This window comes from Bacillus rossius, chromosome 1, assembly GCF_032445375.1.
Source record: "Bacillus rossius redtenbacheri isolate Brsri chromosome 1, Brsri_v3, whole genome shotgun sequence".
NCBI lineage: Eukaryota > Metazoa > Arthropoda > Insecta > Phasmatodea > Bacillidae > Bacillus > Bacillus rossius.
In genome coordinates, this window is record NC_086330.1 from 314,690,061 (window position 1) to 314,717,774 (window position 27,714).

Sequence of the window (27,714 nt, forward strand, 5' to 3'; positions counted from 1 at the left end):
CATAATTTTATGACATGTAGGCTAAGTTACAAACTGGGTAAGTAAGTTTCTGGTTTAATGGGTAAGTGCAAGTAATTTTTAAATAGGCATTACTAGCAATGGTATTTCTTAGGATGGGAGCAGTAAAATATTAATGAAACTGTAGAAACCAATTGGGAGGGGGGGGGGGATGCTATATCATTGAGTTGCAGATATCTTTAAAACGTTTATGTTGATTTGATGGACAGCTGAATTTTCATGCCGATGGAACCGGTGGACGAACTCAATTCAGCCTGAATAACTGGTTAAAAATAAACACTACGATTTAACAGTAGGCTACATTATCCTACGGACGTGATAGCTTCAAGTACTTACTACAGCAAATTACAAATTACAACAGATCTGTCCGACATTAGCATTGATAATACCTTATCAAAGTCTAATAATTTTATCATTTACTGTCAGAAGTCATTAATGAGACCGGTAATAGCAGAAATCTACATAATTCATATTTATTACAGCATTTCACCATCCTAAACATAATCAGCTGACTGAAATTCAAAACAACCACCCGCCATATTGGAACCTGAATGGCGAAACCTACTCGGCCTCACCATAGCTAGTTTATGCTCCATCTGTAACTTTCTCTAATCTCTGATGAAAACATGTTATGGTTTTGAATGCACCAAAGATATGATAACCACTGATAAAACTTTAAACTATTCAATGTGGAATTTGATGAATTTTAAGGTTATGTTATGAAAACATGTGATGGTTTTGAATGCACCAAAGATATGATAACTAATGATAAAACACTGAAATTTTTAATGCAGAATTTGTTGTTATGAAAACCTGTGACAGCAGAACTCTTAAACTGAATGACTTTTTCAGAATTTTCCAGTGGATATTCCAAAAAATTTCTTTCATACAAATCTTGTTTTGAAAATTACGAACACAAAAAAAAAAAAAGTATTGGTCAAGTAGTTCTCAAGTGATGTCTTTCTTACATGTGGTAACTGATTTTATATATATAGATGAAGAGGACATCAGTAACATAACGCATTCTCATTTAGTGTTATTAGTAACAGGAGGCAGGAATTATTACACCATTTACAATTCAAACGTTTTCAAATCCCAGGTTAAACTTTCTATTCCTCTTTCATAGCCACAAACCTACTTATTTATTCCTCCCAAGTTCTTTACAAGTTACAGAGAAGCTCTAATCTTGCTGAACCTTGAGAGGCCTTTCTTACCATTTTTCTCTTCACAAGGTCTGTCAAGGTTCCATAGTTAAGTTATATTCCAGTGGTTCCACAAGACTGTCCGCACGGCAGGTTGCAACTCTTTAAGACTATCATTGCACAGTCGACTGCTCTCACCTTTATCTCCTCCTTAATGACTGGCAACACAATGTCACAAAGCTCTGGCATCACTGGCTCTTCCTTCACACACACTTCAGTCGCCATCTGTGAAAACAAAATTCACCTTGTCCTTTATGCAAAAGCACATAAACTCCAAATCAAACCCCCAAAACTGGCATGAGTATAGTCAGAAGCCAAAACTGCAAATGTGACCAAATTAATTCATTAAAATAAATTATCAGACATGAAACATTAAGGCATGGTTTGTAAACTATGCAAGGAATGCAATGTCGCAATAACAAAACACACAATAATGCTACCAATTAAAAAAAAAATCCATAGTCATTTATATAAAGCACGCAAATTGCACAACATTACAAACCCTTAACATAAAATTGTGAAACAGTAAAAAAAAATTTATAACCATGGTTTCTTTTGTTAATTCATATTTATCATGAAAAATAAAGATATAAATATTTTCAATTAAGCATTAATTTTCTCTCACTGTGTGAAACAAAAGTTTAAAAAGTGCCAAAATGCCAACTGGTACCGATAGACCCGATAAGTAGACCTTTCTATATGTGTGTAACTAACAATAAAATATAAAATTGGAGAGTAAACTACTGTACAGGTTGAACTAGGGCTTTTGAAGGACTCAAATGTGTGGTTTTTGATGGTATCAGTCACAAACATTATCCCCTCCCCCATAAACTTAAAAGCCAACTTGTACCGATAGAGCTGATAAATAGGGACCTTCATACATGTGTTTACACCTATCCCTCACTTAGCAGGACTAATTTGTTCTTAAAAATGCTTGTGTTATTCAAAATAGTGTATTCTGAAGCATTAGTTTCCATAAATAGCAAGGCTAATTCATTTAATGTGTTACTAATTTTGTAGGAAAATATACTTTACGTAATATAAATGCGTTGAATAAAACTCAACTATAAATATGCCAAACCATTTATCTTTATATGCCTCCCATCACACTTTGTATGACAAATACGACACTGCATAAAGGGAGATACGTGGTTATGTACTTTATCGTCAGTTGGCTGGCTGACTTGCCTGCCCGGTAGTGACCTTCAACTTACCTACGTCGCGTACCTTTCCAAACCATCCTTTCCTGACTGTGAAACTGACATTACTGTCAGGATATTTTCCTTTTTATTTTAAAAAAAAAAGTGCTTATTCGCATATCACCACCTGGTTCACACCAATCCTGTCGGGCCAAGGATTATTTTTTTCATTGCAACATTCATCTAACAACCTTTTCCACATGAATCATTTGTTCATTTCTGTTCCGGTATCTAATGTCAAATATATTTCCGCTAGTACAACCAACAGCATCAGACTTAGATAAACCTTTTGGTAAGAGTCCTTATTTCGTACGATTGTGGCACAGTTGACTTGCTTAAAACTAAAGTGCAACCAACATAAGCGTGGCCTTCATGACAATCTGCACGCCGTAATACTTCTAGTTTTGTCTCAAATACTAGAACACGATGCATTATGAGTTATCAAGCACACAGTTACCGGCAGCTAAATGGGCAGACATTGAGTTTGTTTGAGTGAATTCCCTTCCACTGGCTGGACTGAGTTCACGGCCCGATTTGTGGCCAGGCGACAACAGTACGGCATGGCGTCATACGCACGGATGTAAAAACATTTGGTCCTTTACATTCCATAGCCGCAATTTAACTTGCCATAGTTGATGTTTGTACAACAGCCGATAGCGTAGACAGACCTGCACGCACATCTCTTCCCCCCCTTGTTTGGCTAACTGTATCCCACGGCACATCTGTTGTTTACAGAAGTTGAAACAGACTTCGTGGCGTCGTGCTCTATTTTTTTTTGCCTGCCAAGATTTTGTGCTCACTGAAATTTACAGGCGTGCTATTTAAGACTGGGGCAATAAAATTCAAATTGCACTAAATGAATCCACGCAATCTGAAGTGAGGGATAGGTGTATTGTGAAGTAGCTTACAGTCTCACTCCATCTAGTTTATTTTGTGATACCAGTGATTAATGCAAAGTAGGCGAGACTTTTACAGAAAATATTTCATCGGTATCGTGAATTACACCACAATCCCACCCGTTCTAGTGTATTTTGCAATACCGATTTTAATTTTTTTTTAAATTCACAACTTTTATTTTTCAGAATCATTAAGTTTTCCAATAACTAAGGCTTGTTGTTACAATTCACGATACAGAAATAATGTGTTTGATAATAAAATTTCGGTAACGCATAGCAGACCAAAGCGGGAGGGTTTATAGGCAGTTTACGATACCGATAAAACAAAACATTCAATGCGCATAGTTTCATAAAATTCCTTACACACCATTCCAGTAAACAAATATTTGTCGTGATGCTAAATTCATTTCCCTGCGAAGTTATGATTTCTTCTGTTTATACTTTTTTCTTTGGGGTCACTTGTTTATCGTGCTCTCACTCTTAAAGACTATCAGTGTAACCAATCCAAATAAAGATACAACCGAAAAACGTAATTTCTTATTCGTAAATACGAAATTGTAGAGCAAATTTTAGATGTTTAAATAAAAACTGTTATCAAATAATAACGTGTGTATACTAACTTAATTGACTCTATTTTATCCCCAATACCGAAAATGTCAAAGTAAATATTTATATTATTTTACAGTGTTGTTTAACCCGTAAGGTACATGCGGTTTGTTGTGCTGTTGTTTTGTGCTTTTTATTTAAATTTGAAATATTGAAGTTATTAACTATAGCACTTTATAACTTATAGCAGATTCGAAGGTTTCTGAATAAGGTATAAAATTGTTGACATTTTAAGTTTTGTTTTTAGTCATGTAAGCATGAGTTAAAAAAGATTATGACTTAAAAAAAATATATTTCAGAAGGTTTCTATATTACTTTTGTCTGTAGAGAGAAGTCCGCATTTCCTCACCTGTTGGTTGGTAATTGTTAGTGAAGATTAATAACTGACACGTCGTTAATTTTGACTTGACGTTAATTTTTGATTGGTACTTGAAACTAGGCCATAGGCTTTATCATGAACCACGAGACCTAGGATTTATTGGTGAACATTGAGAATTGAAAGTGAAATCATGTCAGTACTTATCTATAATTCTTTAAGTTCTAGGCTTAGTCTGTTCTGCTTTTCACCAATAAATTAAATTCAGCAAAACCTCTATCATTGACATTTCTGTATTTATGTTAGTCAGTGGCGTAGCCAGGATTTGTGTATGGGGGGTGTTAAGAAGCATGCCCCCCCCCCCCCTCGTATTAGGGGGAGGGGGGGATCCGGGGGCCCTCCCCCAGGAAAATTTGGATTTTAAGGTGTAAAATAGTGCTATTTTAGCAGTTTTCTGTACTAAATTTAAATATTGTAATGGTAAAAATTTTATTAATTTTTAATATGAAATTTGTTAAGTGATGAATTAGAGATTTAATTAAAGATTTGGTGCTAAGGGGGAGGGGGGGGTTGAACCCCTAAACCCCCCTCCCCCTGGCTACGCCCCTGATGTTAGTACTGATTTACTATTTAGGTGTATTGTGCCATCACCTGTGGTCTTGAGATCGAGACCCGGGGTGAGCCTAGTGGGGGCTGGCATGAAAGAGGTTTGACTTTGTTCCGGGAGGGCGCCAGGCTATCTCTTGCGGCTAACCGCTGATGTCTCGTGGGTCTTTGGCCCATTGGCCCCAGCATGGCCCACTAAACTCGGTGGCTGAGGTTTAATTAGCAGTCAAAATACATGCTAGGCACTCAGCATCGCACATTAAGCTTAAAACGTTCTCTGAATGATACGAGGGTTATTTTTTTTCAACCTCCGATCGGCTGTAATAAAGAAACTGGTTTGAATTAGGAAATTATTTTAATGTCAAAAGAAACGTACATCTTTACTCTATTTTTCCACATAATCACCGTGCAGATTGAGGCATTTGTCGTACCGATGCACCAGCTTTCCAATACCCTCTGCATGAAATGATGCCTCCTGCCTATTCAGCCACATTTTAACAGTGCTCTGCAGTTCATCATTCGGCGATGGATTTCTGCTGCAGTGTGCCCTTCTGCCTGTAAGAAACGGATGACTCCACGCAGCTCGCATTTCGCCGTACAGTTTATCGTTGCAGCCATGTTGACATTCCCATAACCAAGCTTCAACTGAGGTGTGAGTTGGCCGCTCCACATGGTTGGTGGAAGGGGGTAAACACTACGAGACGTGTCGATTCGTGTACGAGCGATTAGGGTATCGATTAATGGGCATGCCATGGAGAAATGAAACTGTAATCACACTGCAGGGCACTGTTAAAACGTGGCTGAATAGGCAGGAGGCATCATTTTAGGCAGAGGGTATTGGAAAGCTGGTGCATCGGTACGACAAATGCCTCAATCTGCACGGTAATTATGTGGAAAAATAGAGTAAAGATGTACGTTTCTTTGGACATTAAAATGATTTCCCAATTCATTCCCGTTTTTTTATTACAGCCGATCGGAGGTTGAAAAAAAAAAATAACCCTCGTAGAAGCAGCTGGCAATACATGTGGTTTTATTTCTGTTTGGGCTGGCAGCGGTACACAGTGATGGCTATCTGCAGACAGGACAACAGTGCACTACAAATTAATTAGTCACGTTATGTGATATGTTACATGAAATCATATGAAATAATACACAAATTGAATACGCTATAGTTCAAGTTACCCCTTTGTGTAACTCTGTGAAAGTCGTGGCTGACAAAAAGTTACCAATACACAGAACACGACAAAATTATTATACGTTAATAGTTATGTGACATTATTGAGAATTAAAATATACCTACATGTTGTACTATACATTACTTGAGATGAGACTTGGCAATAGTCTTTCACTGGTGTTTACTGGAGTCGGCCAGTACGTTGGAATGGTGGAGTAACTATGGACTCTAGCCGGCTATGGGAGCATGAATATACGTTAGTAACTACAAAGTCAGTTGATGTCGGCAGACGTATGCTTGACTATTAAATAAAACGGTGGGCTGGAATCGGTCAGCGCCGAAAGTTCTGGACCATGCGGCGGCAGGATCACTAGGCGGATGAAGGTAATGATAGCCAGGGTAAGGCCTGCACCGTAAATGGTCCGGGGACTCATGGAGGGGGAAAATAAATGTTTAGGGTGGAAAACTACAGTTACCTACCAGAAGTACTGTAATCAGTGAGAACAACTGTGATGGCTCCCCACGGGACAATGTGTTTGCCCCGGACCGCGTCCTGTTGACTAAAGACTGCCACGAAGTGGCGGTGGCGAGAGGGGAGGAACAGAGCCGCCTCCCACCAAACTGCGTAAAAGGAACTAAACCTTATTTTGCATGAAACTTAATAACTACTTAGACACTTCACAAATCCCTTGAATAAAAAATCTAATGACAAATTAAGTGGCTGAAGGCCTAAAAATGTTGTATTAAATATTACATTAAGATTAAAGTTACAATTACTAGTCAAGTTGGAGACTGTCAGTATTTGCTTTGAAGTGCTCTGAAAATATATTTGAGTTGGGTTTAAAATTAAGATGGTGTGAACATGCTAGCTACGAATTAAGATAGGCTCTAGGCCATAAGGGGAAACACTGGCATTTACAGAATAGGGTGCCCTTAAGGGGCCCGCCTTGTTAGGAGTATATCTGTGTTAGTGAGGCGGGTTAATAAGTGCAACACTCGCTGGTGCTTCTAGCGCGGTATGCCTCTAAGCACAAGGCTCTGAACTGGCGCGCAGTCTTCTCGTTGTCACAGGATAACTGTGAAATTTGAGCGGTGACCGTAACATTATACTAGGAGAAATGAAGATAAAGATGTGATGCAAGTACTTAAGTGCTTTTAAGAATCTTTACCAGTTGTTTTATGCCTAAAAATTACTCTGAAAACATGTAACCATTTTAACTATTCTAAAAATGCAGTTTCAAAACTTAATCCAAAATCAAAAGTACTTTTCGGCCCTCAGAGAACTCTTAAATGCTTTTCGTAAGCAGACCCCACTCGGATATCTTGTGTAGTTTTGAAATCACGTTGTTTTTCCTGGAGCTGTAGTTTTGAAATCATGTTGTTTTTCCTGAAGCTCTGCGCACCGTATGTGTGCCAGTGTAGGCGGAGTCCTTTAGTGGTTAACACACTTGTATGATGCACTATCCCTTGTGGGCACTAAAGGGTTTGATGCACAGTGCACAGACACACACGGAAATTAAAGAATAAATAACAACACTGGTTACTTCCCTTCCGTGTCGGCATAGTTGTGCCTTTGACTCGGGGCAAGGGCTATAGGTGCTTTCTGCCAGCAGGGTCTGTTATTGGCGGAGTGGGGCCCGGTTTTTCTGCCTCAGAAGGTATGTCAATTGAAACGAGGGTGTACACCATACTAATATTGCTTTACTTTGTAGTATTGTATCTTTCAAGTTAAGTGGGTAGTTCTGAAGAGAGTGTATTTTTATGTAAAAATAATTATAAAAATTACAGGTTTTTTTTTAGTACTTCTTCACATGTTTTTCAGTCATTCTCTAACAGGGTGTTTATGAGTACATAATTACCATTTTAATAAGTGCTTGGTTTAGACTTTAATGTTAAAAATACTGTGATACCGTAAGAATGGTTGGTTGGGTTAGGTTAGCTACATGTAAAATACTTTAAGATACTGTGGATATTTGGTTAAGTTAGGTTCATTACTTTTAAAATACTTGTAAATAATGTACATGGTTGGTTAGGTTAAGTTAGTTATAATAAAAAAATACTTTAAAATAGTGTGGATGGTTGATTAGGTGAGGTTAAGCACATTAAAAATGTGCGTATAATTAATTGAATGGTTGGTTGGAAATTACCAACGTAAATTGTAGCTAACCTAACTTTACCAACCATTCTCATATTTAACAGTATTTAATGTAAACCTAACCACTCGTGAATTCAGTAAATACTATAAAGTATTATAATGCCCTTATAGAGAATGTTCCTTAAACATGTCGCTATTTATTTGAAAAGAGGCTCTCCTGCAGAATTATTGTTAGTGTAATGTAATTTTATTATGAAACATGATTAGTTGGGTTAGCTACCTTCAAGTGAATTTGGGCATGTGAGGTGGTTTTGATAAACAGTAATTTGATATATTTGATTAACTGTAATAAATGGCTGTTTCCAAATACCTCTTTAATGAACCATGTAGCCTATAGGATCCTTGAAAAGTGCAATTTAAGGAATGTCTGCCAGTTTTGTTGACCTTCCAAAGATTTGCAAGGGTCCTTACAAGATGCAGCCTTTCAATAAAGGACGAGTTGCTCGCATCCTTTCATTCCGTGTGTGGCTTTTAAGGTGTTGGTGACTCAATCTTTTAGTAAAAATTTAACCATAGTCTGTTCCTTAGCCATCCATCTGATGTCTGCTTCCTTTTATGTTTGACGTCCCTCGGCTTCTGGTCCCTATTTCCCTGCTTGCTAGAAATGTCCGTTATGCCCGTACTGCTCTCGTCGGAGAGGTGTGGGTCCAGGCCGACGTGGCCGGGACCTGGAAATGCGGGACCTGGAGGGATGGTGAGGTAGTGTGACAGGTAGATCGAAAGGACCACTCGCTGTTAATCGGTTCACGAGCTCTTTTATTGCGTTCAGAGAGCTTGCCGCGGCCTGGCGGATCCGTCGCGGGTTGCGCGCCTCTCCCACGATGACCCGGACTCCCGGTGACCGTCTCGTACGTCCCACTCGTCCCGACGCGTACTGGCTTTTATCCACGTAACAAAGTTCCTGATAGTCAACTATGTTGTAATGGCATGTGATGCGTGCGCGGTCCCTACGTACTGACTCGTAACGTCTGCGAAAGTTCTGGAAAGGGTAACTACGCCCCACACTAAGACACGTGATGCGAGCGCGGTCCTTACGTACTGACTCATAACGTCTGCGAAAGTTCTGCAACGCGTAACGAAGCTTACGCGTCCCGTAATGCGTGATGCGTGACATAACTTACGTACTCGCAACTCAGGAACCCCCTCGCGTGGGCGACTTGTCGTGGGCAGCACGGCTGCTGCGAAAGATGCTCGTCCTACGGCTGAGTCGCCGGACCGTGAGCTCGACACCCGTCTCGCGATCAGCGCGGAGCGGAGCGCACGTCCGCCGCTGCTCGAGTCCTGAGTTCGACTACCGCTCTCCCCCGCTCGTCCGCGGACCGTCGCGCGCGGGCGGCGGGGGAGTGAAGGGGAAATCGGCCGGCGTGGGAGAGCGCCACCCCTCGCGACGCGGATGAGCGCCAGGCCGCGCTTACATACAGACACTGCGATACGTTTACAAGAATTACACGATAGTTGCCGATAGTTAATACATACATAACAGTTACACTATTTACACCCTTAAACAAAGTCACTGTCATTTAGAAAGAAACATATATACACGGAAATATTTACATAAAAACACTGGCGTGCTAGGGCGCACGCGGGTGCGTCCCTAGCCGATGCACTCACTGGGGTTCACTGGGGGGAAAAACAGCCCCCCTCAGGCCCGCGTCGGTGGCCAGGTACGGCCTCTGTATCTGGGAGGGTACGACGACTGTCGTCATATGCCCCCCCTCTCCCCGAGGCCGTCCTGGCCCCCAACTGCGACCTAGACCGGCAGCCGCGTCCGCGTCCGGCCACGTGTCTGGTCGTCGGAGTCCGTCACGTCAGTTCGTCTGGGTCGGGCAAACTGGGGCAGGAGCTGCATTACGCTGCAGCGTAACCCCCCGTCGGCCGTCTGTCTCACGTCTCGGGGCTTGTGCTGACTCCCCCACTCGTAATCCCGAAGGTAGTGGGGGGCCGTCTTCTCACGCGTGGACCGGCGCAACGCCGGTCCCCTCCCCGCGTGAGCAGTCATCATCGGCTCCCCGGAAGGCAAGTCCAGGACCACCTGCTGGGCCCTGTCGACATCGCCCTCCCCACTGAGGAGCCGGACCGTTACCCCGTCTGTCACGTCCTTGCTCACGTTTGTCCCCGTCACCCGCCGTTCCCAGGGGTGGACGTACCTCCGTCCACGTCTCTGGATAGGCTCCGGCAACGTCACCACTGGTTCACTCAGGTCGACCAGGTCGCCCTGTGCAGTGTTGTCATGCGTCACGTCCTCGATGAGTGGTCCGTCTGTGTCATTGGCGTAGGCGCTGACGTCATCAGGCGGGAGCACCCGGTCCACGAAGCGCTCCAGCTCTGCCATGCTTGCGCCACGCGGACCCCTTCCGCCCCTTCTGACGGGCGTCCTTTCCCCGCCCCCTCTTGACAGTCGCCAACCGCCGTCCCCCCTCTGCTGTCCCCCCGTAGGAGGCTGAGTCGGTGTCGTCGTGTGGGCCCGTTCATGTGTCGTGCCCCAGGTGTCGTCGTCCCCGTCAACGTTCCTGCCAACCCCCGCTGTGACCTGGGGTGGGCGTGTCCCCGTCGACGTCCCTGATTCGGCTCCGGTGGCGTCACCACGGGGTCACCGAGGTCGACCAGTACACCTACTGCGACGTCATCGGTCCTGTCCCGTGTGTCGTCGTTCCCGTCAACGTTCCTGCCAACCCCCCGCTGTGACCTGGGGTGGGCGTGTCCCCGTCGACGTCCCTGATCCGGCTCCGGCGGTGCCACCACAGGGGCGCCAAGGTCGGCCAGCACACCTTCGGTGACGTCATTCTCGGCCCCGTCACCGACCTCTGGTCCGCTGTCGTCGTGGTCGTACTCGTCGTGCGGGTCGCCTATCAGTCGAATGTCGTCCCTGTGTACCTTAGTCGTCCGTCCGTCGGCGCGACGCACAAGGTACGAGGTGGTCCCCAGTCTGTCTACGATTTCCTGTGGTCCTGCCCACTTAGGGGCCAGACTGGCGCAAAAACCCCTCTCGCCAGCCGACAGGTGATGATACTTAACAAACACCTGCTGACCAGGCTCCAAACGTTCAGGGGGTCGGTGCGTCTGCGGCGTGCGTCTAGTCAGGTAGTCAGCTTGGCGACGTCGGGCGTCTTCGCGCAGATAGTATGCGGTTACGTCGTGTGAGTCGGGGGGTGAACGCGCCTCCCCGGGCAGGGCGAGGTTTCTGCCCTGCACCAGTTCAGCGGGGGAATGGCCCGTGACCGCGTTCGTCCGACGGCGCAGGCAAAACAGCAGCGTCGGCAGGTGCAGGTCCCACTTGGTGTGGTCCTCGTCCAACCGGATGCGCAGCTGAGTTTTAATGTCCTGATTCCGCCTTTCGGTCGGATTCGCACGCGGATGGTAGGTGGGCATCGTGTGATGCTCCACCCCCTACCCCGCGCAGGACATTCGCCAGCTTCTCCCCGTGAACTGCACACCGTTATCCGTCAGCAGGACCGCGGGGTACCCGTATCGCGGAAAGAACTCGCGCTCGAGCAGGGCAATCTGGGTGCCGGCCTTCACGTTTGGTACTGCGAACGCCTCCGCCCAGCGGGAGAAGACGTCCGTGACCACAACAATGAATCGCCGACCACGGGACGTGCGAGGGTACGGCCCCATAATATCCACTGCCACAGTGTGGAAGGGATCTCGGGGCCGCCGTGGAACCTGCTGCTCCCTGCCGTCGGGTCGCCTGGACTTCCGCTCCTGGCAACGCAGGCAGGCCCGCACGTAGCGTCTCACTTCTGCCACGTCGCCAGGCCAGCGGAAAGTCCGTCTATCCTCCCGCAGCGTCTGTTCCGCACCCGGGTGTCCCGCCAGGGGGTGGTCGTGCAGGTAGCTCATGACCCAGCGCCTCGCCTCGGGCGGCACGTGGGTCCGCCACCCGCTCGCCCGGTGAGCCCCCCTGGTCTGGAGCACCCCGTTCAGACTTCGGCAGCCCGGTACCACTCCCTCCCCGCACTCGGTCAGTCGGGTCTGGGTGTCGGGGTCCCGGAGCTGCGCTGCGTGGACCCACGCGAGCAGGTCAGTCATTGTCTCAGGTCGTGCGTCGGGTGCAGGAGCAGTGGAGCTTGTCAGCGCGTACAACGCGCACGGTCGTGGCACCGAGTCCTCTACCCCGCGCCCACGCTCAGGGAGGAGCACTTCCTCCCAGCCCTGATCGTCGTGGAACTCGTTCTCAGGATCCGGATTCCGGGACAACTCGTCGGCCAGCTGATTTTCACGTCCCGGAATGTGTTCGACCGTGAACGAGAATTCCTGGATCAGCATGGCCCACCGAGTGAACTTAGACTTCCGGCCCTGAGCGGAGTCTAACCAGCGGAGGCACTGGCTGTCGGTTCTCAGCGTGAATGAGCGCCCCTCGACGTGGTGACGGTACCTCTGCAGTGCCCAGACCACCGCCAGGCACTCCTGCTCATTCACGTGATACCTCCGCTCAGCCTGCCCAAACTTAGCACTGGCGTACTCGATCACGCGTCTCACGCCCCGGTCATCCATCTGATACAGCACCGCCCCCATCCCCTCCTGACTCGCATCTGTCTGGATGAAGATGGGGCGGCTGGGCACCAGGCGTGAGAGCGTGTGACAGTTCCTGAACCGGTGCTTTACATGTCGCAAGGCCTCGTCCGCGGCGGGGGTCCACCGGAACTTAGTCTTCGGCGACAGTAGGTCCGTCATCGGGGCCGTCACCGTGGCGAAGTCGGGGACGAAGGACCGCAGCCAGTTGAGCAGCCCCAGCAGCTTCTGGAGCTGCTTCCTGGTCTTCGGTGCCCCCTTTCCCTAATCAGCTCCAACTGCTCAGGTCGGGGGCGGCACCCCTCCGCCGTCACTATGTGTCCCAGGAACTCGATTTCTGTGGCCCCAATGTGGCATTTCTTTGGGGCACACGTCAGTCCGTGTCTGGCCATTCGTTCTAGCACCAGTGCCAGATGGTGCGCGTGCTCCTCCCACGTTCTGGACCATATGATAACGTCGTCCAGATAGGCACTGGCGAACTCACCAATGTACCCATCCAGAACACGTACCATCAGTGCCTGGAACGTGGCAGGGGCATCCATGAGACCAAACGGCATGGCGCAGAACTGGTAACGTCGGCCGTCTGGTGCTGTAAATGCCGTCTTGGGGCGGTCCTCTGGGCATACCGGCACCTGCCAGTAGCCCGATTTCAAGTCAAGTGTCGTGAAGATAGTAGCGTCCCCCAGTCCTGCCAGAGCGTCTGTGATGTTGATCTGCGGGGGCGGTGCGGGAATGGTCAGTTTGTTAATCGCCTTGAAGTTTACGCAAAAGCGTAGACTTCCGTCTTTCTTAGTGGCCAGCACCACCCGCGAGTTGTACGGGGAGGTGCTGGGTTCAACCACCCCGTCACGTAACATCTCGTCAATTTGAGTCTGTATGGCCCCCCGTTCTCGGATGCCAAATCCGTATACCTTCTCAAAGGGGGGGCGGTGCGGTACCATCGGTATCCGGTGCTCAGTCACGTTCGTCCGTCGTAGCCGGTCCGCGGCCGCAAATACCTGTGCCTGGGAGGCGAGGACATTGTTGATGACGTCGACGTACTCCTCGGGGACACTGTGCTGAAGATCCTCTAGGCGGATGACTGACTGAGGGGGACTGGGGGGGACCTGGTGCACGCCGTACACCGTCCAGCGCCCCCGGGTGCCGAAGTGCATCCGGCCGGCTCGTACTTCCACGGTGGCGTCGACCTCGTGCAGCCACGGGACCCCCAGGATCAGCCCCTCGCGGAGCTCGGGGACCACCCAGGCCTCAATGTGGCTAACGTGACCAACGATGCTCAATGTTACCTGAGTGATGCCCCCTGCTGTGACGACGGCGTCCCTGGTGGCCAGCTGCACCAGCTCCCTCCGCGGTGTCACTGCCTCCGCTCCCACCAGGTGGGCCGCGATGTAGGTACGGCTGGCGGCGGTGTCCACCAGGGCCAGCATCTCCCGCCCGTTAGCTCGGACAGGAACTCGCAGCAGCTCCGGCTCCTCGGGGCCGACCTGCCCCAGCTGTGCAGTCGTCTGTCCCCCACCGCCCCCGGCCGCCTGGCCGTCCGGGCGTGGGGAACTCGCGGCGAGGTCCGCGGCTCGCTCTGGCGTCGACGTGTTGACGTTCCGGTGGTCCACCTCGTCGACGACAGGTCTACGAGGCGGCTGGTCCGGCCCCGGAAAAACCTCCGTCGGGGCCGCGGTGATCTTGGCGGCATCCAGTTGCCCCCGCACGGGGACTGCTGGCGGGATGCCTGCGCTGATGCTCTGGTGGCCCACCTCGCCGACGGCATGTCGACGAAGCAGCTGGTCCGGCCCCGGGGTCCTGGTGGCATCCAGTTGTCCCCGCACGGGGACTGCTGGTGGAATGCCCGCGCTGCCGCTCCGGTTGCCCACCTCGTCGACGGCGTGTTGACGAGGCGGCTGGTCCGGCCCTGGTATAACCGGCCTCAGGGCCGCGGTGGTTGTGCCGGCCTTCGGCTGTCCATGGGGTTGCCCCGGCACGGGGACAGCTGGCGAGGAGCGGGTCTGTTGCCCCTCGCTCTCTTGCGGCGTACTCGGCGTTGGTGTGGTAGGCTCCGGTGGTGGTCGACGAGCCCTGTCGGTTACTGGGTCTGCCGGTGACTGGCGAACCGGGGAGCGGCACCCAGTTGTCCCTCCGCCCCCGGTCCTGCGTTTCCCGCTTGCGACGTGCTGCCTTCGCGCGTCTCCTCCCACGCGGCTCTGGTGGGGCAGAGGCGATGCCAATGGTACGCCTCCGGGCAAAATCGGCATCGCGGCGGACGTTCATCCCTCTCTCTCGTAGCTGTCCGCTCGTGACGTCCTCCTCCTGCCGCAGCTGATTCCGGACGATCCCTGGTGCCACCACGGTCTGTTGTCTTGCGCGGTCCCGCGCCGCCGGCGTAGCTCACCACGGCCAAGTCACTGTCTGTGACCGTGACGGTCACCCCCCGCGGCCCCGAGCGGGCACGGGGGGTCCTCGCGCCCCTGAGCGCCGTCCTCCACTGCGACATGTCACGTTCGATCACGCGGGCGAGGGCCACGAACTCCTCCGTGTCACGACCAGCCGCCGTTCTCATGAAGGGACGGAACTCTGGTAGCAATTGTTCGACAATAGTTGGCAACGCCGCACTCACGTCCTCACTCATTCCCAATCGGCGGAACATGCGTAACTTCTCGTAAATGAACTGCTCCGCACTCTCGTCCTCCTCCTGGTTTCGGCAGTAAAATGTCCGCAAACACATTGCCCGCGCCTGATCGTTATCAAACCTGGTCCTGACTTGGCGTACAAAATGTCCCCACTCGGTATCGAAACTCCCAGCCATTGACCACCAGTTCCTTACCTCGCCGCGGAGCTGTCCCGCCACTCGCGACGCCCACTCCGCCTGTCGCACTTCGTACAGTTTTAAGAGGTGTTCACACTCCCGCAAAAACTCCCGCGGGTCCTCGTTGTCTCTCCCCGCAAACACTGGCAACTCGAACTGCGTGTTTACGTACCGCACTACTGGCCCCTCTATGTCCGCGGGCCTGTCCCCCTGTTCCCGTTTACAGTCCTTGTCCGTGCTGTCCGTGCTCTTCGCGCCTTCGGCCGCGCCGCCAGACCCGCACACTTCGTCTTTTACGTCCATTTTCGCGGAGCCTCCTTCCTCATGCAAGTCCGTTTCGAAACTTATTAGATCGTCTCTCCCTTGTCCCGCCTGTTTCCACGCCATTCTGTCCTCTCGGCGCTACTGACGCGCGAATCGTGAACACAATCTCTCCCAGTAATACAATACGATCCTACCCGGCGCGTTATCTTCAGTCCGGGATACCGCTGCGCCGCCGTCTTGTATTTCTGTCACCCTCACGACGCGTTATCTCTCGCCGAAACGTCTCGTATTCGCGCCGTTCCCGCGCCGCGATATCTCCCGCCGAACGTCTCCGGTTCGCGACGTTCCCGCGCCGCGTTATCTCCCGCCGGCGCGCCGTCTCGAATTCGCGCCGCTCCCACGTCGCACGGCCGCACCTGCTTCCGTCCTGTCCTGCACCTGCGCGCTTGCGTGTGCTTGCGTATGCTTACGGCCACACTAGTTGGGCGCCAAATGACGTCCCTCGGCTTCTGGTCCCTATTTCCCTGCTTGCTAGAAATGTCCGTTATGCCCGTACTGCTCTCGTCGGAGAGGTGTGGGTCCAGGCCGACGTGGCCGGGACCTGGAAATGCGGGACCTGGAGGGATGGTGAGGTAGTGTGACAGGTAGATCGAAAGGACCACTCGCTGTTAATCGGTTCACGAGCTCTTTTATTGCGTTCAGAGAGCTTGCCGCGGCCTGGCGGATCCGTCGCGGGTTGCGCGCCTCTCCCACGATGACCCGGACTCCCGGTGACCGTCTCGTACGTCCCACTCGTCCCGACGCGTACTGGCTTTTATCCACGTAACAAAGTTCCTGATAGTCAACTATGTTGTAATGGCATGTGACGCGTGCGCGGTCCCTACGTACTGACTCGTAACGTCTGCGAAAGTTCTGCAAAGGGTAACTACGCCCCACACTAAGACACGTGATGCGTGCGCGGTCCTTACGTACTGACTCGTAACGTCTGCGAAAGTTCTGCAACGCGTAACGAAGCTTACGCGTCTCGTAATGCGTGATGCGTGACGTAACTTACGTACTCGCAACTCAGGCACCCCCTCGCGTGGGCGGCTCGTCGTGGGCAGCACGGCTGCTGCGGAAGATGCTCGTCCTACGGCTGAGTCGCCGGACCGTTAGCTCGACACCCGTCAGGCGATCAGCGCGGAGCGGAGCGCACGTCCGCCGCTGCTCGAGTCCTGAGTTCGACTACCGCTCTCCCCCGCTCATCCGCGGACCGTCGCGCGCGGGCGGCGGGGGAGTGGAGGGGAAATCGGCCGGCGTGGGAGAGCGCCACCCCTCGCGACGCGGATGAGCGCCAGGCCGCGCTTACATACAGACACTGCGATACGTTTACAAGAATTACACGATAGTTGCCGATAGTTAATACATACATAACAGTTACACTATTTACACCCTTAAACAAAGTCACTGTCATTTAGAAAGAAACATATATACACGGAAATATTTACATAAAAACACTGGCGTGCTAGGGTGCACGCGGGTGCGTCCCTAGCCGATGCACACACTGGGGTTCACTGGGGTTCACTGGGGGGAAAAACAGCCCCCCTCAGGCCCGCGTCGGTGGCCAGGTACGGCCTCTGTATCTGGGAGGGTACGACGACTGTCGTCATGTTCATCTAATAATGTCAAATGACCAACATATACGTCTAAAAATTGAAAATTCTCTGAAAATAGTGTGTAAATAATACTGTCAAAATAGTATTTGTAGAATTTTACTTCTGGTTATGTTAACATCAAAATAATTTGGATAATCATTCACTGCTAGTTTTGCACTGAATGCATCTGTGAACTTATAGTAGGTATTCTTTGGACAAGGCTGCATTGGGAAAGGACATAACTTTACTATTAGGAAACAGCCTGTGTGTTTAAAAATTCAAGTTTTCATTATTTACATTTTTGATTCTTTTTTTAATATAATTATATACTTTATATTAACTGTGCTTCTGACTTTGTTCACTTTGAATTCAAATTGAGTTGTTGGTTCATACATAGTAAATTATTATTGGCAAGCTGGGACAACGTTGCAAAATGTTGGGACTAAGATGCAGTGCTTAATTTCTAAAGTTTTAGGTGTGGGAACTCTAAAGCGGGATGCTCAGACCGGGGGGTATGGAATACCCCCCAGGAAGGAGGAGGGTCCGGGGGCCCTCCCCCGGGAAAAAGTTTTGAAAATTATAACTGTAAACCCGCGTTTTTAGGCCATCCAGACATAATACTACAATTATTTTTATAAAAAATTGATATTTTAATGGTGATTACTTTTTAAAGTGCTTGATTATGATGTAAGAAAATAAAAACATGAATTTAAATTGAGTTCACCCTTTGCTCCATTAACATCTTGTTGACTACTTTCACTAACCATTTTGTTTGAAGCAATGAAGCTTACCAATATTACTTTTTTAATGAATGGTAAAATAAAAACAAATAAAGCCTTATTTACAATTTTATTGATATACAGTACAGTTGTAATAATACATATCCATATGTAAATAGATGTTTTTGAATATAACAGCTTGCTTGAACTACAATTTTGCATATTTTACAAAGAAAATTTGGCCTACCTTATGGGTAAAAAAAACAATATTTATACATTCAAAATAGACCAACTTCTTGGAAAATAAAAGGAAGTGTTTAATTACACACAAAATAAATGACACAAAGAAGTAACACGGTTTCATTTTAAAAATTTAATGAAATTTTAAAAAGTTAAGGTGTTATTTCATCTACTTATTATGACAATGTACGGTTTGTAGTCATTGTAGTCTAATATTGTAAGGCAATGCCTAGTTGGTAAAATTAGTTGTTTGTTAATTTTTTGAAGTGAAAACTGCAAAAAAACATCAATACACAACTAACTGTAAATACAAAAAGAAAACTAAGAAAACTTTAGTTTAGAACACAACTACAAGTTAGGCCTAGTTATTTTTATGAAAACTTAATGTTCTGAAATTCTAAAAGATATTAAAAAAAACGGGTTTAGGAAAAAAGTTCCCACAATGCAATGCTGTCTTCATTGTACGTTTTCTGCCTTCGTTGTTTTGACTTGGTGTCAAGTGCAGAATGGTGTCCCTTCGCCAGCCAAGTTTTGACGTGTCGCTCGGGATTGTATCTAGCCACAGGAGGTCCTAGGAGCCTGATCCGCAATAAATCGAAAAACGGTGCTAATGTAGAGTGAAGATCTAAGAGGAGTCATAATTAAATTCATTGCAGAAAATCCACGTTCACATTCAGCACTAGACCAGGGTGTCCAGCGACCTGGAAAACCTGGGAAACCTGAAAAAGTCAGGGAATTTTGGTGGTCAGGGAAAAGTCAGGGAAAAGTCAGGGAAAATTGTGAAAGTTCTGGAAATGACCAAAACCACTAACCACTTGCTTATCATGAAGGTTTTTCTCAAAGTTTTACAGATTACACTCTTTAGTTTTAGTATTTGACAAATTAAATCATATTTAAACTAATGTTTTCCTTTACGTATCTGGACTTACGACATACAAGCGTGCTGCTTTCATGAAGTCTATAAATACCTACCGTATGTATGACATGCATACCGTATTTTGATGATAATACCGCACCCAACATTAGGAAGGGGGCAGATAATACCATAGTTAGTAAACTTGTAAGCTACTGTTCATAGTTAGTCTGCCTAATATATTGCTACTGTAACTTATTTTGGATTACAACATACCATAGTTTTGGCAGTTCTCGAGTGTACCCGAAGGTTACCGAAGCTGGCCGAACCGACCACCGGCGCCATTACTGCAGTTTCCTCCGTTTGTTTACACGTTTCGTCAGTTCTCTCAGATTGCCAAACATAATTTTCTTTGAAAGATACAAATATTATTTTGGAAATTTTTGTACTCTAATCATAGCCAAAATACTTACGAATTTTAGAGCTGTGATCTTAGGAAGTTATAAAATGTAGCATATTTCTTTACACTGTAGCGATGTGCATACAAACTTACACTTTGTTTATTGCGAATCTTTCGCGGTCTTTCTGCTAGATTTTACTGGAGCTGTGACTAGGCCTCTATAATTTCGGTGAATAATGTCTAAATTCAAGAATACATTGTTGAATACTACATGGTTACTTGACCCAGCATTTAGTTGGTGCGTGGAAGTGCCGGGCGATAAATTTAATTTTTTTTGTAAATTATGCAAGACTGTCGTTTCCCTCAGTAATATGGGCAAACAAGCTCTTTCAAGCCACATGAAAGGCCAAAAACACCAACGTGCAAATAATGCAGTGAATTCTTCCAAGTCAGTTGGTATTTTTCTCAAATCGGTTACTGCTGTGTCTTAAGTTACCACAAGCAAATTCGATGGACAAGCTTCTAATGAACAATTTCATTCGTCAGGTAACGTCAAATCATCTCAAAGCTCATAATAGTGATTTGCCTAGCAGATCCCAGTCTGTGAGTTCTCGAGGTGTTGAACAATATTTCAGGAAATACAGTGTTACAAAATCAAAAATTCTGTGGTGTTTGAATGCCATTATGCAGCATTTTTCTCTTAGGTCTGCTGCCAATAGTGTATCTTTATTCAAAATAATGTTTCCAGATAGTGAAATAGCTGCAGGAATGCAATTACAGAAAACCAAATTAGCATACACAATTGTGTCAGGCCTTGCTCCTTACTTTCAAAAGGAAATGTTAAATAATGTTGTTGACTGTCATCATATTGTTGTTGCTTTTGATGAAAGTTTAAACAAAGTTGCTCAAATGCAACAAATTCATATTTACATCAGATTCTGGGACAAGGAAAAGGAAGCTGTTGGTACACGATATTACAACTCTGCATTTCTGGGTCACACAACTGCAAATGATTTGTTACTTTCATTTAAGAAATCTCTGAAAGATATTAATCTGAAAATCTGAATTTTTCTGGAAAAATTTTCATTTTTGTCTGGAAAACCTGGAAAAGTCAGGGAATTTTTCTATCCTGGTTTGCTGGACACCCTGTAGACACTGCAATGCTATTTATGATGGATATCAGTTTCTTAAACGACGGCGGCTGCTCAAGAATAGTAGGTTTCTCTCCACTTAACATAGGCTTCAGTCCCTGCTTGAAGTGTCTGAAGTCTCTAATTATATCCTGAGAGCTGCTAATCTTAAATCTATCGCAGATTCGCTGGATCTCACATTCTCCGTAGGTGATGGATAAGTCTTTTGGCCAATACATGGGGTGGATCACTTTGATGTCATTCATGATTGTGTTGTAGTTTTCAGACGCATTTGAAGATGATAGCAACCTTGAAGTCAAGTTGTTTGCGAGGCTCCGATAGAACTGTTTTTCTGGAATACTTGGTATCTTGGCTCTCACATAAAGTTCAACATCTTGAAACATCAAATCGTCAATAGCAATTTTAGCTTCCACTGAACGTCTACCCATGTTTTCAACTCGGTTTTCAAACACTTTGATTAACAGTGTTAAATCACTGTGGGCTTGGATAAGGTTGAGGCTTGATTTTTGAAGCTGAAGGGACAAATCAGCTAACTCTTCTAGAGCATCGTACATCAATGCAAGGTTGTGTACGAAAGTTGTAGAAGACAATGTACTACAAAGCCCTTTGTAAGTCGAACGTTGCTTCGAGTCCCTTTGCTTGTCTTCAGATGCTTCAAGGAAATGGTTGTACAAAGCTTTAAAATCTGTCCAAACTGCTTTCACCGCCATTAAGCTGGAAGCTACCCAACGAGTATCTAAAACACGGCCGATTTTCAAAATTTGCTCCTCTAGTCCTTTAGCAACTTCTGCCAACTCCCTGCTATTTTTCGGAGAACAACTAAACATGTTTCTAATTTTATCCATGAAGATCTTAAAATGATTGATTCCAGCTACTTCTTCTACGGATTCGTGTATGGAAAGCTCTAAACGATGGTTCAAACAATGCCAAATGAACAAGTTGGGGAATGTTTCAGTAAGCTGCATAGCAAGGCCAGATTTTTTGCCTAGTAGCACTGATGCACCATCACAAGTTAGAGCAATCATGTGGTCTTTTATGAATTCAAAGCTTAGACCTAATGCTTGTAACTGATTTAAAAGTTCTTGTAATATACCAGCTGATGTTGTGCTATTTAGTTCAAAAAGTGTTAAGAACACTGTCATAGGGTTTTGCATTCCTTTTAGAACAGTTCTGATATAAACCACCAAAGCATTTTTGTTTGAAACTGAAGTGGCTTCATCTAAAAGCAGGGAAAATTTAGAGTCTGACTTGATTAGGCCATTTATTAAGTCTGATTTCATTTCATCAGAAATATGATGAACTATATTGGAGCAAGCGACATTTGAATGGAGGATTCGGCCCATATCTAAACCATTCATTATTTGAATATCAATTTCAGTTTCAAACTCAAAGAATGGCCTATTTAATTTGGCTTGCTTATAAGCCGTGTGGAAAATGCGCTCAGTTACAATTTGCTGCTCTTGATGCATAGAAGCAACAGCTTTTTTCATTGTATCTTTCTTTGCTTCATTGAGTATTTTTTCAGCTAAAGAGTGAGCTCGAGACCCACGGTGTAAAAATATCTTTTTCCTAAGAGAGGATTGCTGGTCTTTCTTATTGTTTCCGGAAGCGGTAATAGTTCTTAAAACCCACTCTTCGCTAATCTTTAGGCCCTTCGTTTTCCCGGCACCTAGAGTACTCACGCTTCTGCAAACATTGCAACCTAGTTCTCTGTTCACAATTAACCATGGATTTTTTGCTTTGAATTCAACAGTTTGTTCTACAGACCAACAAACTGGCTGTTCACCCCCAACAAAATCATTATTTTCTATACTAACCTTAGCTTCGTCTGTATCAGATCCCAAACCCTCCAACCTGGATACTGTTTTGTCCGACGAGGAAGTCGAAGGGGAAAGGTAATCGCAATTATCCTCCTTGATTCCGATTGCGTCTTCTTTTTTATCTTGATTAACAATTGAAGTCGTACTTGATGCTTCCGAATTCACGTAACCTTTTTGTTTCTTAGGGTTAGGTTTAAAAAAATCAACAAATTTTCTGGTTGTCATAGTCAAACTATTTAGCTGCACTAGCACTAATAAGTATAAAAACGAACACAATCATCGAACACAATGCAACTTGTAACTTAAACGCGAAACGGCGTCAAGGTCAAGTCAACGCACCTGTTGTAAACTGACTAAACTCCAACGATCACGGGGGCGGTGGCACGGCGAAAGAATGGAGGGGAGGAAGGGGTGGGCATTGTTATGTTATAGAGAGGCGCGGACGAGGATGACTCACCAGTCACCTTCCTCCCTGATTCTGTGCATGACTCATCACAACACAGCTCACAACGGCTTGTACGGGCGCTTCCTACCTGCTTACGAGTCACTCGCAAACAAAGCATAATATTGATCCAACGTAATTGTTTTTTAAACTTTTAGTTTTAAGTGCGTTCCCTTGCGTTCCGGCACTCTTGGGAGGTAAGGGAACGCCGTTCCCTTGCGTTCCCACTGAAATTAACCCCTGCTAAGATGTCATATGAGTCTTAAAAGAGCTTATCTAACTAAGCATACTAAACTTAAAAAAAAAAAACTACATATTTGTAACTCTATATTTTATTTATATGTTATATAGGTATTGATGGTCTGCCACCTACTACCGGTTGTGATTATGCTTGTGGTTAATGGCTGAACTAGGACACCAACTAGAATTCTTTAAGTGCCTGCACACTAGTCTGTAATTAGACCAAGATTCGTTCAGGGCATGATGTCACCATGGGACCAGTAGGCAGCAGGTGTTGTGGCCCGACACAGATCCTCCGGCTGTTATAACCAACAGCAACACTGTGCTAATGATGGTTATTTACTTAGTTATAACATTATTATTCTGGTAAGGGCTGTCTTTATTCGTTCATGTCCCTCGCACACATGCTACCCTAGACATGGCCTATCCCAGCCCTAGAGCCTAGGCTCGTCACAGTATGTGCTTGTTAGGTGATTGTAACAAAAATTACATGATCTGTACTGGTTATGCAAAAACACTACGTAATTACAGGCCAAAGGGTCTTAGGTTATTCACTACATGGGTGAAATAAGGGTCATCGCCGGTGGCGTACTGCATTGAATCGAACATAATATGAAACACTACAGAGACAATTAAGGATTGGGAGAACTATCCTCACAACATTACTATTGAATGTAAAGCAAACCCTAATTTACATACATAATATGTTACCCTAATTAGTGCAACATGTGGCGAAACAAAAGAACACTTGAAGGCATTAACCACTGAGCCTTAAGAGCCTCATGGGCTGGATATCCTCAGCCTGTCTTGAGTATAAATAATGTTTCTATTGTGCACGTCCCCCAATTGATCACTGGAACTTAGTTATGCAGCTGGAGAGTTCAAGCTAACTGTGAAGGCTAGCCACGGAGCCAATGAGTGGGGATTGATAAAGACTTTCTGTATCGTTAAATGATGTCGGTGTTGAAAAACGTTGAGAGGCCCTGCGGTGTGACACGCGCTTAGCCTTGATGATGATGGATGACAAACTGACAGAGCTTCGAATAGCCGTCTACCATTAGGAGCCGGTCCCCACAAAAAAAAAATATATGTGCTGTGAACTACGGAGTAGATCAGGCCATGTTTTGAGCTGAATTGTGCATAGTCAAAATTTCTTAATAAATACTTAGTTAAGGTTGCCACTAAAACGTCTTATAATTGCTGGTACTATAATATTACAATAATTTGATACAAAAAAATCCCTGGTCGATCACAGCTCAGACGAAAATCGATAAGTTGGTGCTGCCGTCCATTCGCGGAGTTGCACTGCATTGCACAACGTTGCACTTGGAATGTATTATAGTCATGTGCACTTGTCACACATGCTCTGGTGAGGAGACAATGAAGCATAGCTGCCTGTGCAGTCCGAGAGAGCACTGATGGAAGTTGTTAACATGTAATTAATATAAATTTCACTAACACTTTCAGCCAAATTTCAAAGCTATAAAGTTATTATAAATCATGCTATAAAACAATTGCAATACAGCCCTTTTATTTTGTTTTTCAAGGGGGGGGGAGGGGAACATAAGTAGGCAATTTTTGTAAGCAGGAAATATCAATTTAGTACTTGTTTGTGTTAAAACCACTGATAAGTCCAGTCAGTGTTCAAATTCATTTAAACCGAGCCAACAATTTTTTTTTAACTTCATGAAGCTTTCAGCTTCTATTTCCTTTGTCTGTTGTGCTGCCAACTAGTATTTTTTTAATTAAATAATGCCACCAGTCATTCCTCTGCTGCAAGAACTTAAATTTGTCCCACCTCCTGTACACTCCCATTCATCTTTTGTCAGACTTGTCTCCCCAAGTTTTCCCAGCCCTAGATAAGATTTTGCCTACCATTCAATGACCCAGCAGGGCAATCTTTTATCCACGCCTTGGCACACGGACGTTGCCTGTAATTCGCCTCCGCTCCGTGACAAGAACTGCTAGGCCCTGCAAGCTCTTAGGACAGGCCAGTTTCAAGACCTCGCCTGATGCGAGCACATCTTGACATGATCGCGAATCATCTTCGCCAAAGTATAGTCACACCTCCGGGTCCTGTAGAGCATCTTTCCCACTGTCATCATCAGCACCACACCCCCCACCTCTCCTAGTTTTCCTGGGGACTCTGCCTCTGGGCTTTGACTGGCCACTAACCCCGCCAGGGTCAGCCTCTCCCCAAGGCCACCACACTAGTTCCAAATGTGCATGCTTATGGCACCTAGCAGTAGTTTTGCGAATCACTTCCCCTGGGAGTTTGAACGCCCGCGGAATGCCTGCCCTCTGGCGTCTCCCGCAGTAACCAGTATCCTGTAGTTCCTTTCCAGGCCACCAGAGCGCTGGCCTAGTCCGCCCCATAAGCCCAATGCTCATAGCGGCCACCTCGCGCGAGTCGACCTCTGCTCAGTTCAGCCACACCTCAGTAGGTCGCGCTGACATCGGGCAGTACCACCAACTTTGATATATCGAAGTCTGCTTTTCTCGACAAGCACCTCGGTAATCTTCGGAACCTTCCCCCCTTTCTTCTTTTAACGTCACCTATTAATTACGAGTCTCGGCCGCCCCAAACTTACTGCGCGAGACGATTCGGGACTGACTGCATTGAATCTACATCATCGGGATGCCTCTCCGATTTTCTTTTAAGATGTGATCAGGCTAGACAAGGAATGTTTCCCACCACTGTAGTGTTTAGGCGTTAGTCAGTCTGTATAGATCTAGCTCGTAAAAGTAGTCCAATCACCAATTACTCGCACTTAAAAAATGTTTATCCTTTAACAACTCAACTTCCTCATGCAATACAGCAATAATCGTTTGTTATAAATTTTTTGTCATATTTCAGGTTAGATTTTCAAATGATGTAAAGTTTTTTCTTTTTCTAAGTTATTGTGAAAATATTTCACCGGGTTTATTGTTTTTATTTATAAAATTCATAAGTTAATTATTCTAGTATTTTTTTTTTGCTGGCTTCTTTGTGTGGAAAGGCGTGCTGACATGATTCTCCTTCATTTTTTCCACGACCGAGGCGTTGTTTCACACGCTAGGCGTTTGAGTCACAGTCACGGGAGTGTGAGAGAGAGAGAAAATATCCCAACGTGGGGCGCAAAATGTTACCACTTACCACCTCCGGCAAGCTCAAATTAGGTGATGAGTGGAACATACAGGTTACAGGTCACGAAGAAAGAAGAAATTTATACACAAAGTTCGATGTATTACCAGTTTTATTTATTTATGTAAAAATCACACTATATTCTGTACAATAGATCACACAAAAAAAATTAAACTGTACGTTCCGAAAAGAATAAAACACGAGCCATCACCCAGCCGCGGCCTGCTCGGCCCGTCGCCCGAACAACCACCGCTCGGCCTGGTGCTCGACTGAATTTTATAGCCTTCCTTCCCTTTGTGCGGGCAGTGTCCTGGGCTCGCTGACGTAATTTTCAGCCAATCACGGCGCATGGTAACAGAGGCTTCCACGAAATGCTTACTTCTGTTCCCACAACGCAGCGATTTTGTCTCTGTCTCACAATCCCGTGACAGTGACTCACACGCCTAGCGTGTGACACAAAGCCTCGGTCGTGGAAATAACGAAGGAAAATCATGTCAGCATGCCTTCCTACACACAGAAGCCAGCAAAAAAAAACTTATATATATATATGAATGAATTTTAAAAATAAAAACAATAAACCCGGAGAATTTCGTTCACAATAACATCTAAAGGAAAAAAATTTACACCACATGAAAAACTAAACTGAAATATGACAAAAAATTTATAAGAAATTATTATTACTGGATTCTATGAGGAAGGCTGTAATCTGGGTTGTTACATACTCAACAAGCAGTTATTCAACAAGCTGCCTTGACATCTACAATAAATATTTTTAAACAGGAACATGTAGCATTTTGTGTTGTTTTATGCAATAAATAATTGTTTCAGAAATATTTTCCAGTTTATTTTATTTGGTTGTGCTTAAGTGTTTGTTGTACTTTCCCAGGTGGTTACAGTGGCTTCTAATATCAGAATGCAGAAGAGTCGAATCACTCACACACAGAAGAGCACCAGTACCAGCAGTGTCGGGGCATCGAGCGAACAGCTGTCACGACTGCTGCCAACAAAGGAACTGGTGAACTACTACAGGAGCCGGGTCATTGAGTTTGAAAAAGATTATGAAGAGTTACTGGATGTAGTCGAAGAGTAAGGGTGATGTTTTTAGTTTTGTTTATAATGTATTATGAAGTTATGGTAACATACAAGCATCGTCATGTTGCAGGCCCACACATAGTTAAATTGTAATTGCAAGTGAAATCCAGTGGAATCCCCTGCAGTGGACAGGTTTGATTCCTGGCAGGGTCAAACCAGAACCTTGTGTTAGTGTCACTGCTTTATCTCAGTTTCACTTCTCATTCAGCTCTAGAGACCTAGGTGTAGACGAGGTGTTAAACACTGGGTCTAAT

At 46.0% G+C, this 27,714-nt stretch overlaps 2 protein-coding genes across 12 annotated transcripts in view; one reads left to right on the plus strand and one right to left on the minus strand.

Annotated features, from left to right (window-relative positions):
- The window catches only part of LOC134527922 (gastrula zinc finger protein XlCGF57.1-like), an 82,387-nt gene extending 78,571 nt beyond the window's left edge, over positions 1-3,816 (minus strand). The window contains exons 1-2 of one of the 2 annotated variants that reach the window (XM_063360958.1): positions 3,683-3,816; positions 1,359-1,445 (exon numbers count right to left, since the gene is read on the minus strand). In XM_063360958.1, the coding sequence (XP_063217028.1) occupies positions 1,359-1,445; positions 3,683-3,685 (90 nt within the window). In that variant the 5' untranslated portion in view covers positions 3,686-3,816. The remainder of the gene's footprint in view (positions 1-1,358; positions 1,446-3,682) is intronic. The other variant, XM_063360959.1, reaches the window with a different exon arrangement.
- A 189-nt stretch (positions 3,817-4,005) lies between these two features.
- LOC134527924 (coiled-coil domain-containing protein 77-like) overlaps positions 4,006-27,714 on the plus strand; it is a 109,485-nt gene continuing 85,776 nt past the window's right edge. For 5 of the 10 annotated variants that reach the window (XR_010074315.1, XM_063360966.1, XM_063360965.1 and 2 more), the window contains exons 1-2: positions 4,041-4,132; positions 27,255-27,454. Coding sequence is in view for 9 of the 10 variants with exons in the window: in XM_063360966.1 (XP_063217036.1) it covers positions 27,282-27,454 (173 nt within the window). In the remaining variant the exon portion in view is untranslated. Of the gene's footprint in view, positions 4,133-4,218; positions 4,433-27,254; positions 27,455-27,714 lie in introns of those variants that run through there. The other 5 variants (XM_063360963.1, XM_063360967.1, XM_063360962.1 and 2 more) reach the window with 3 other exon arrangements.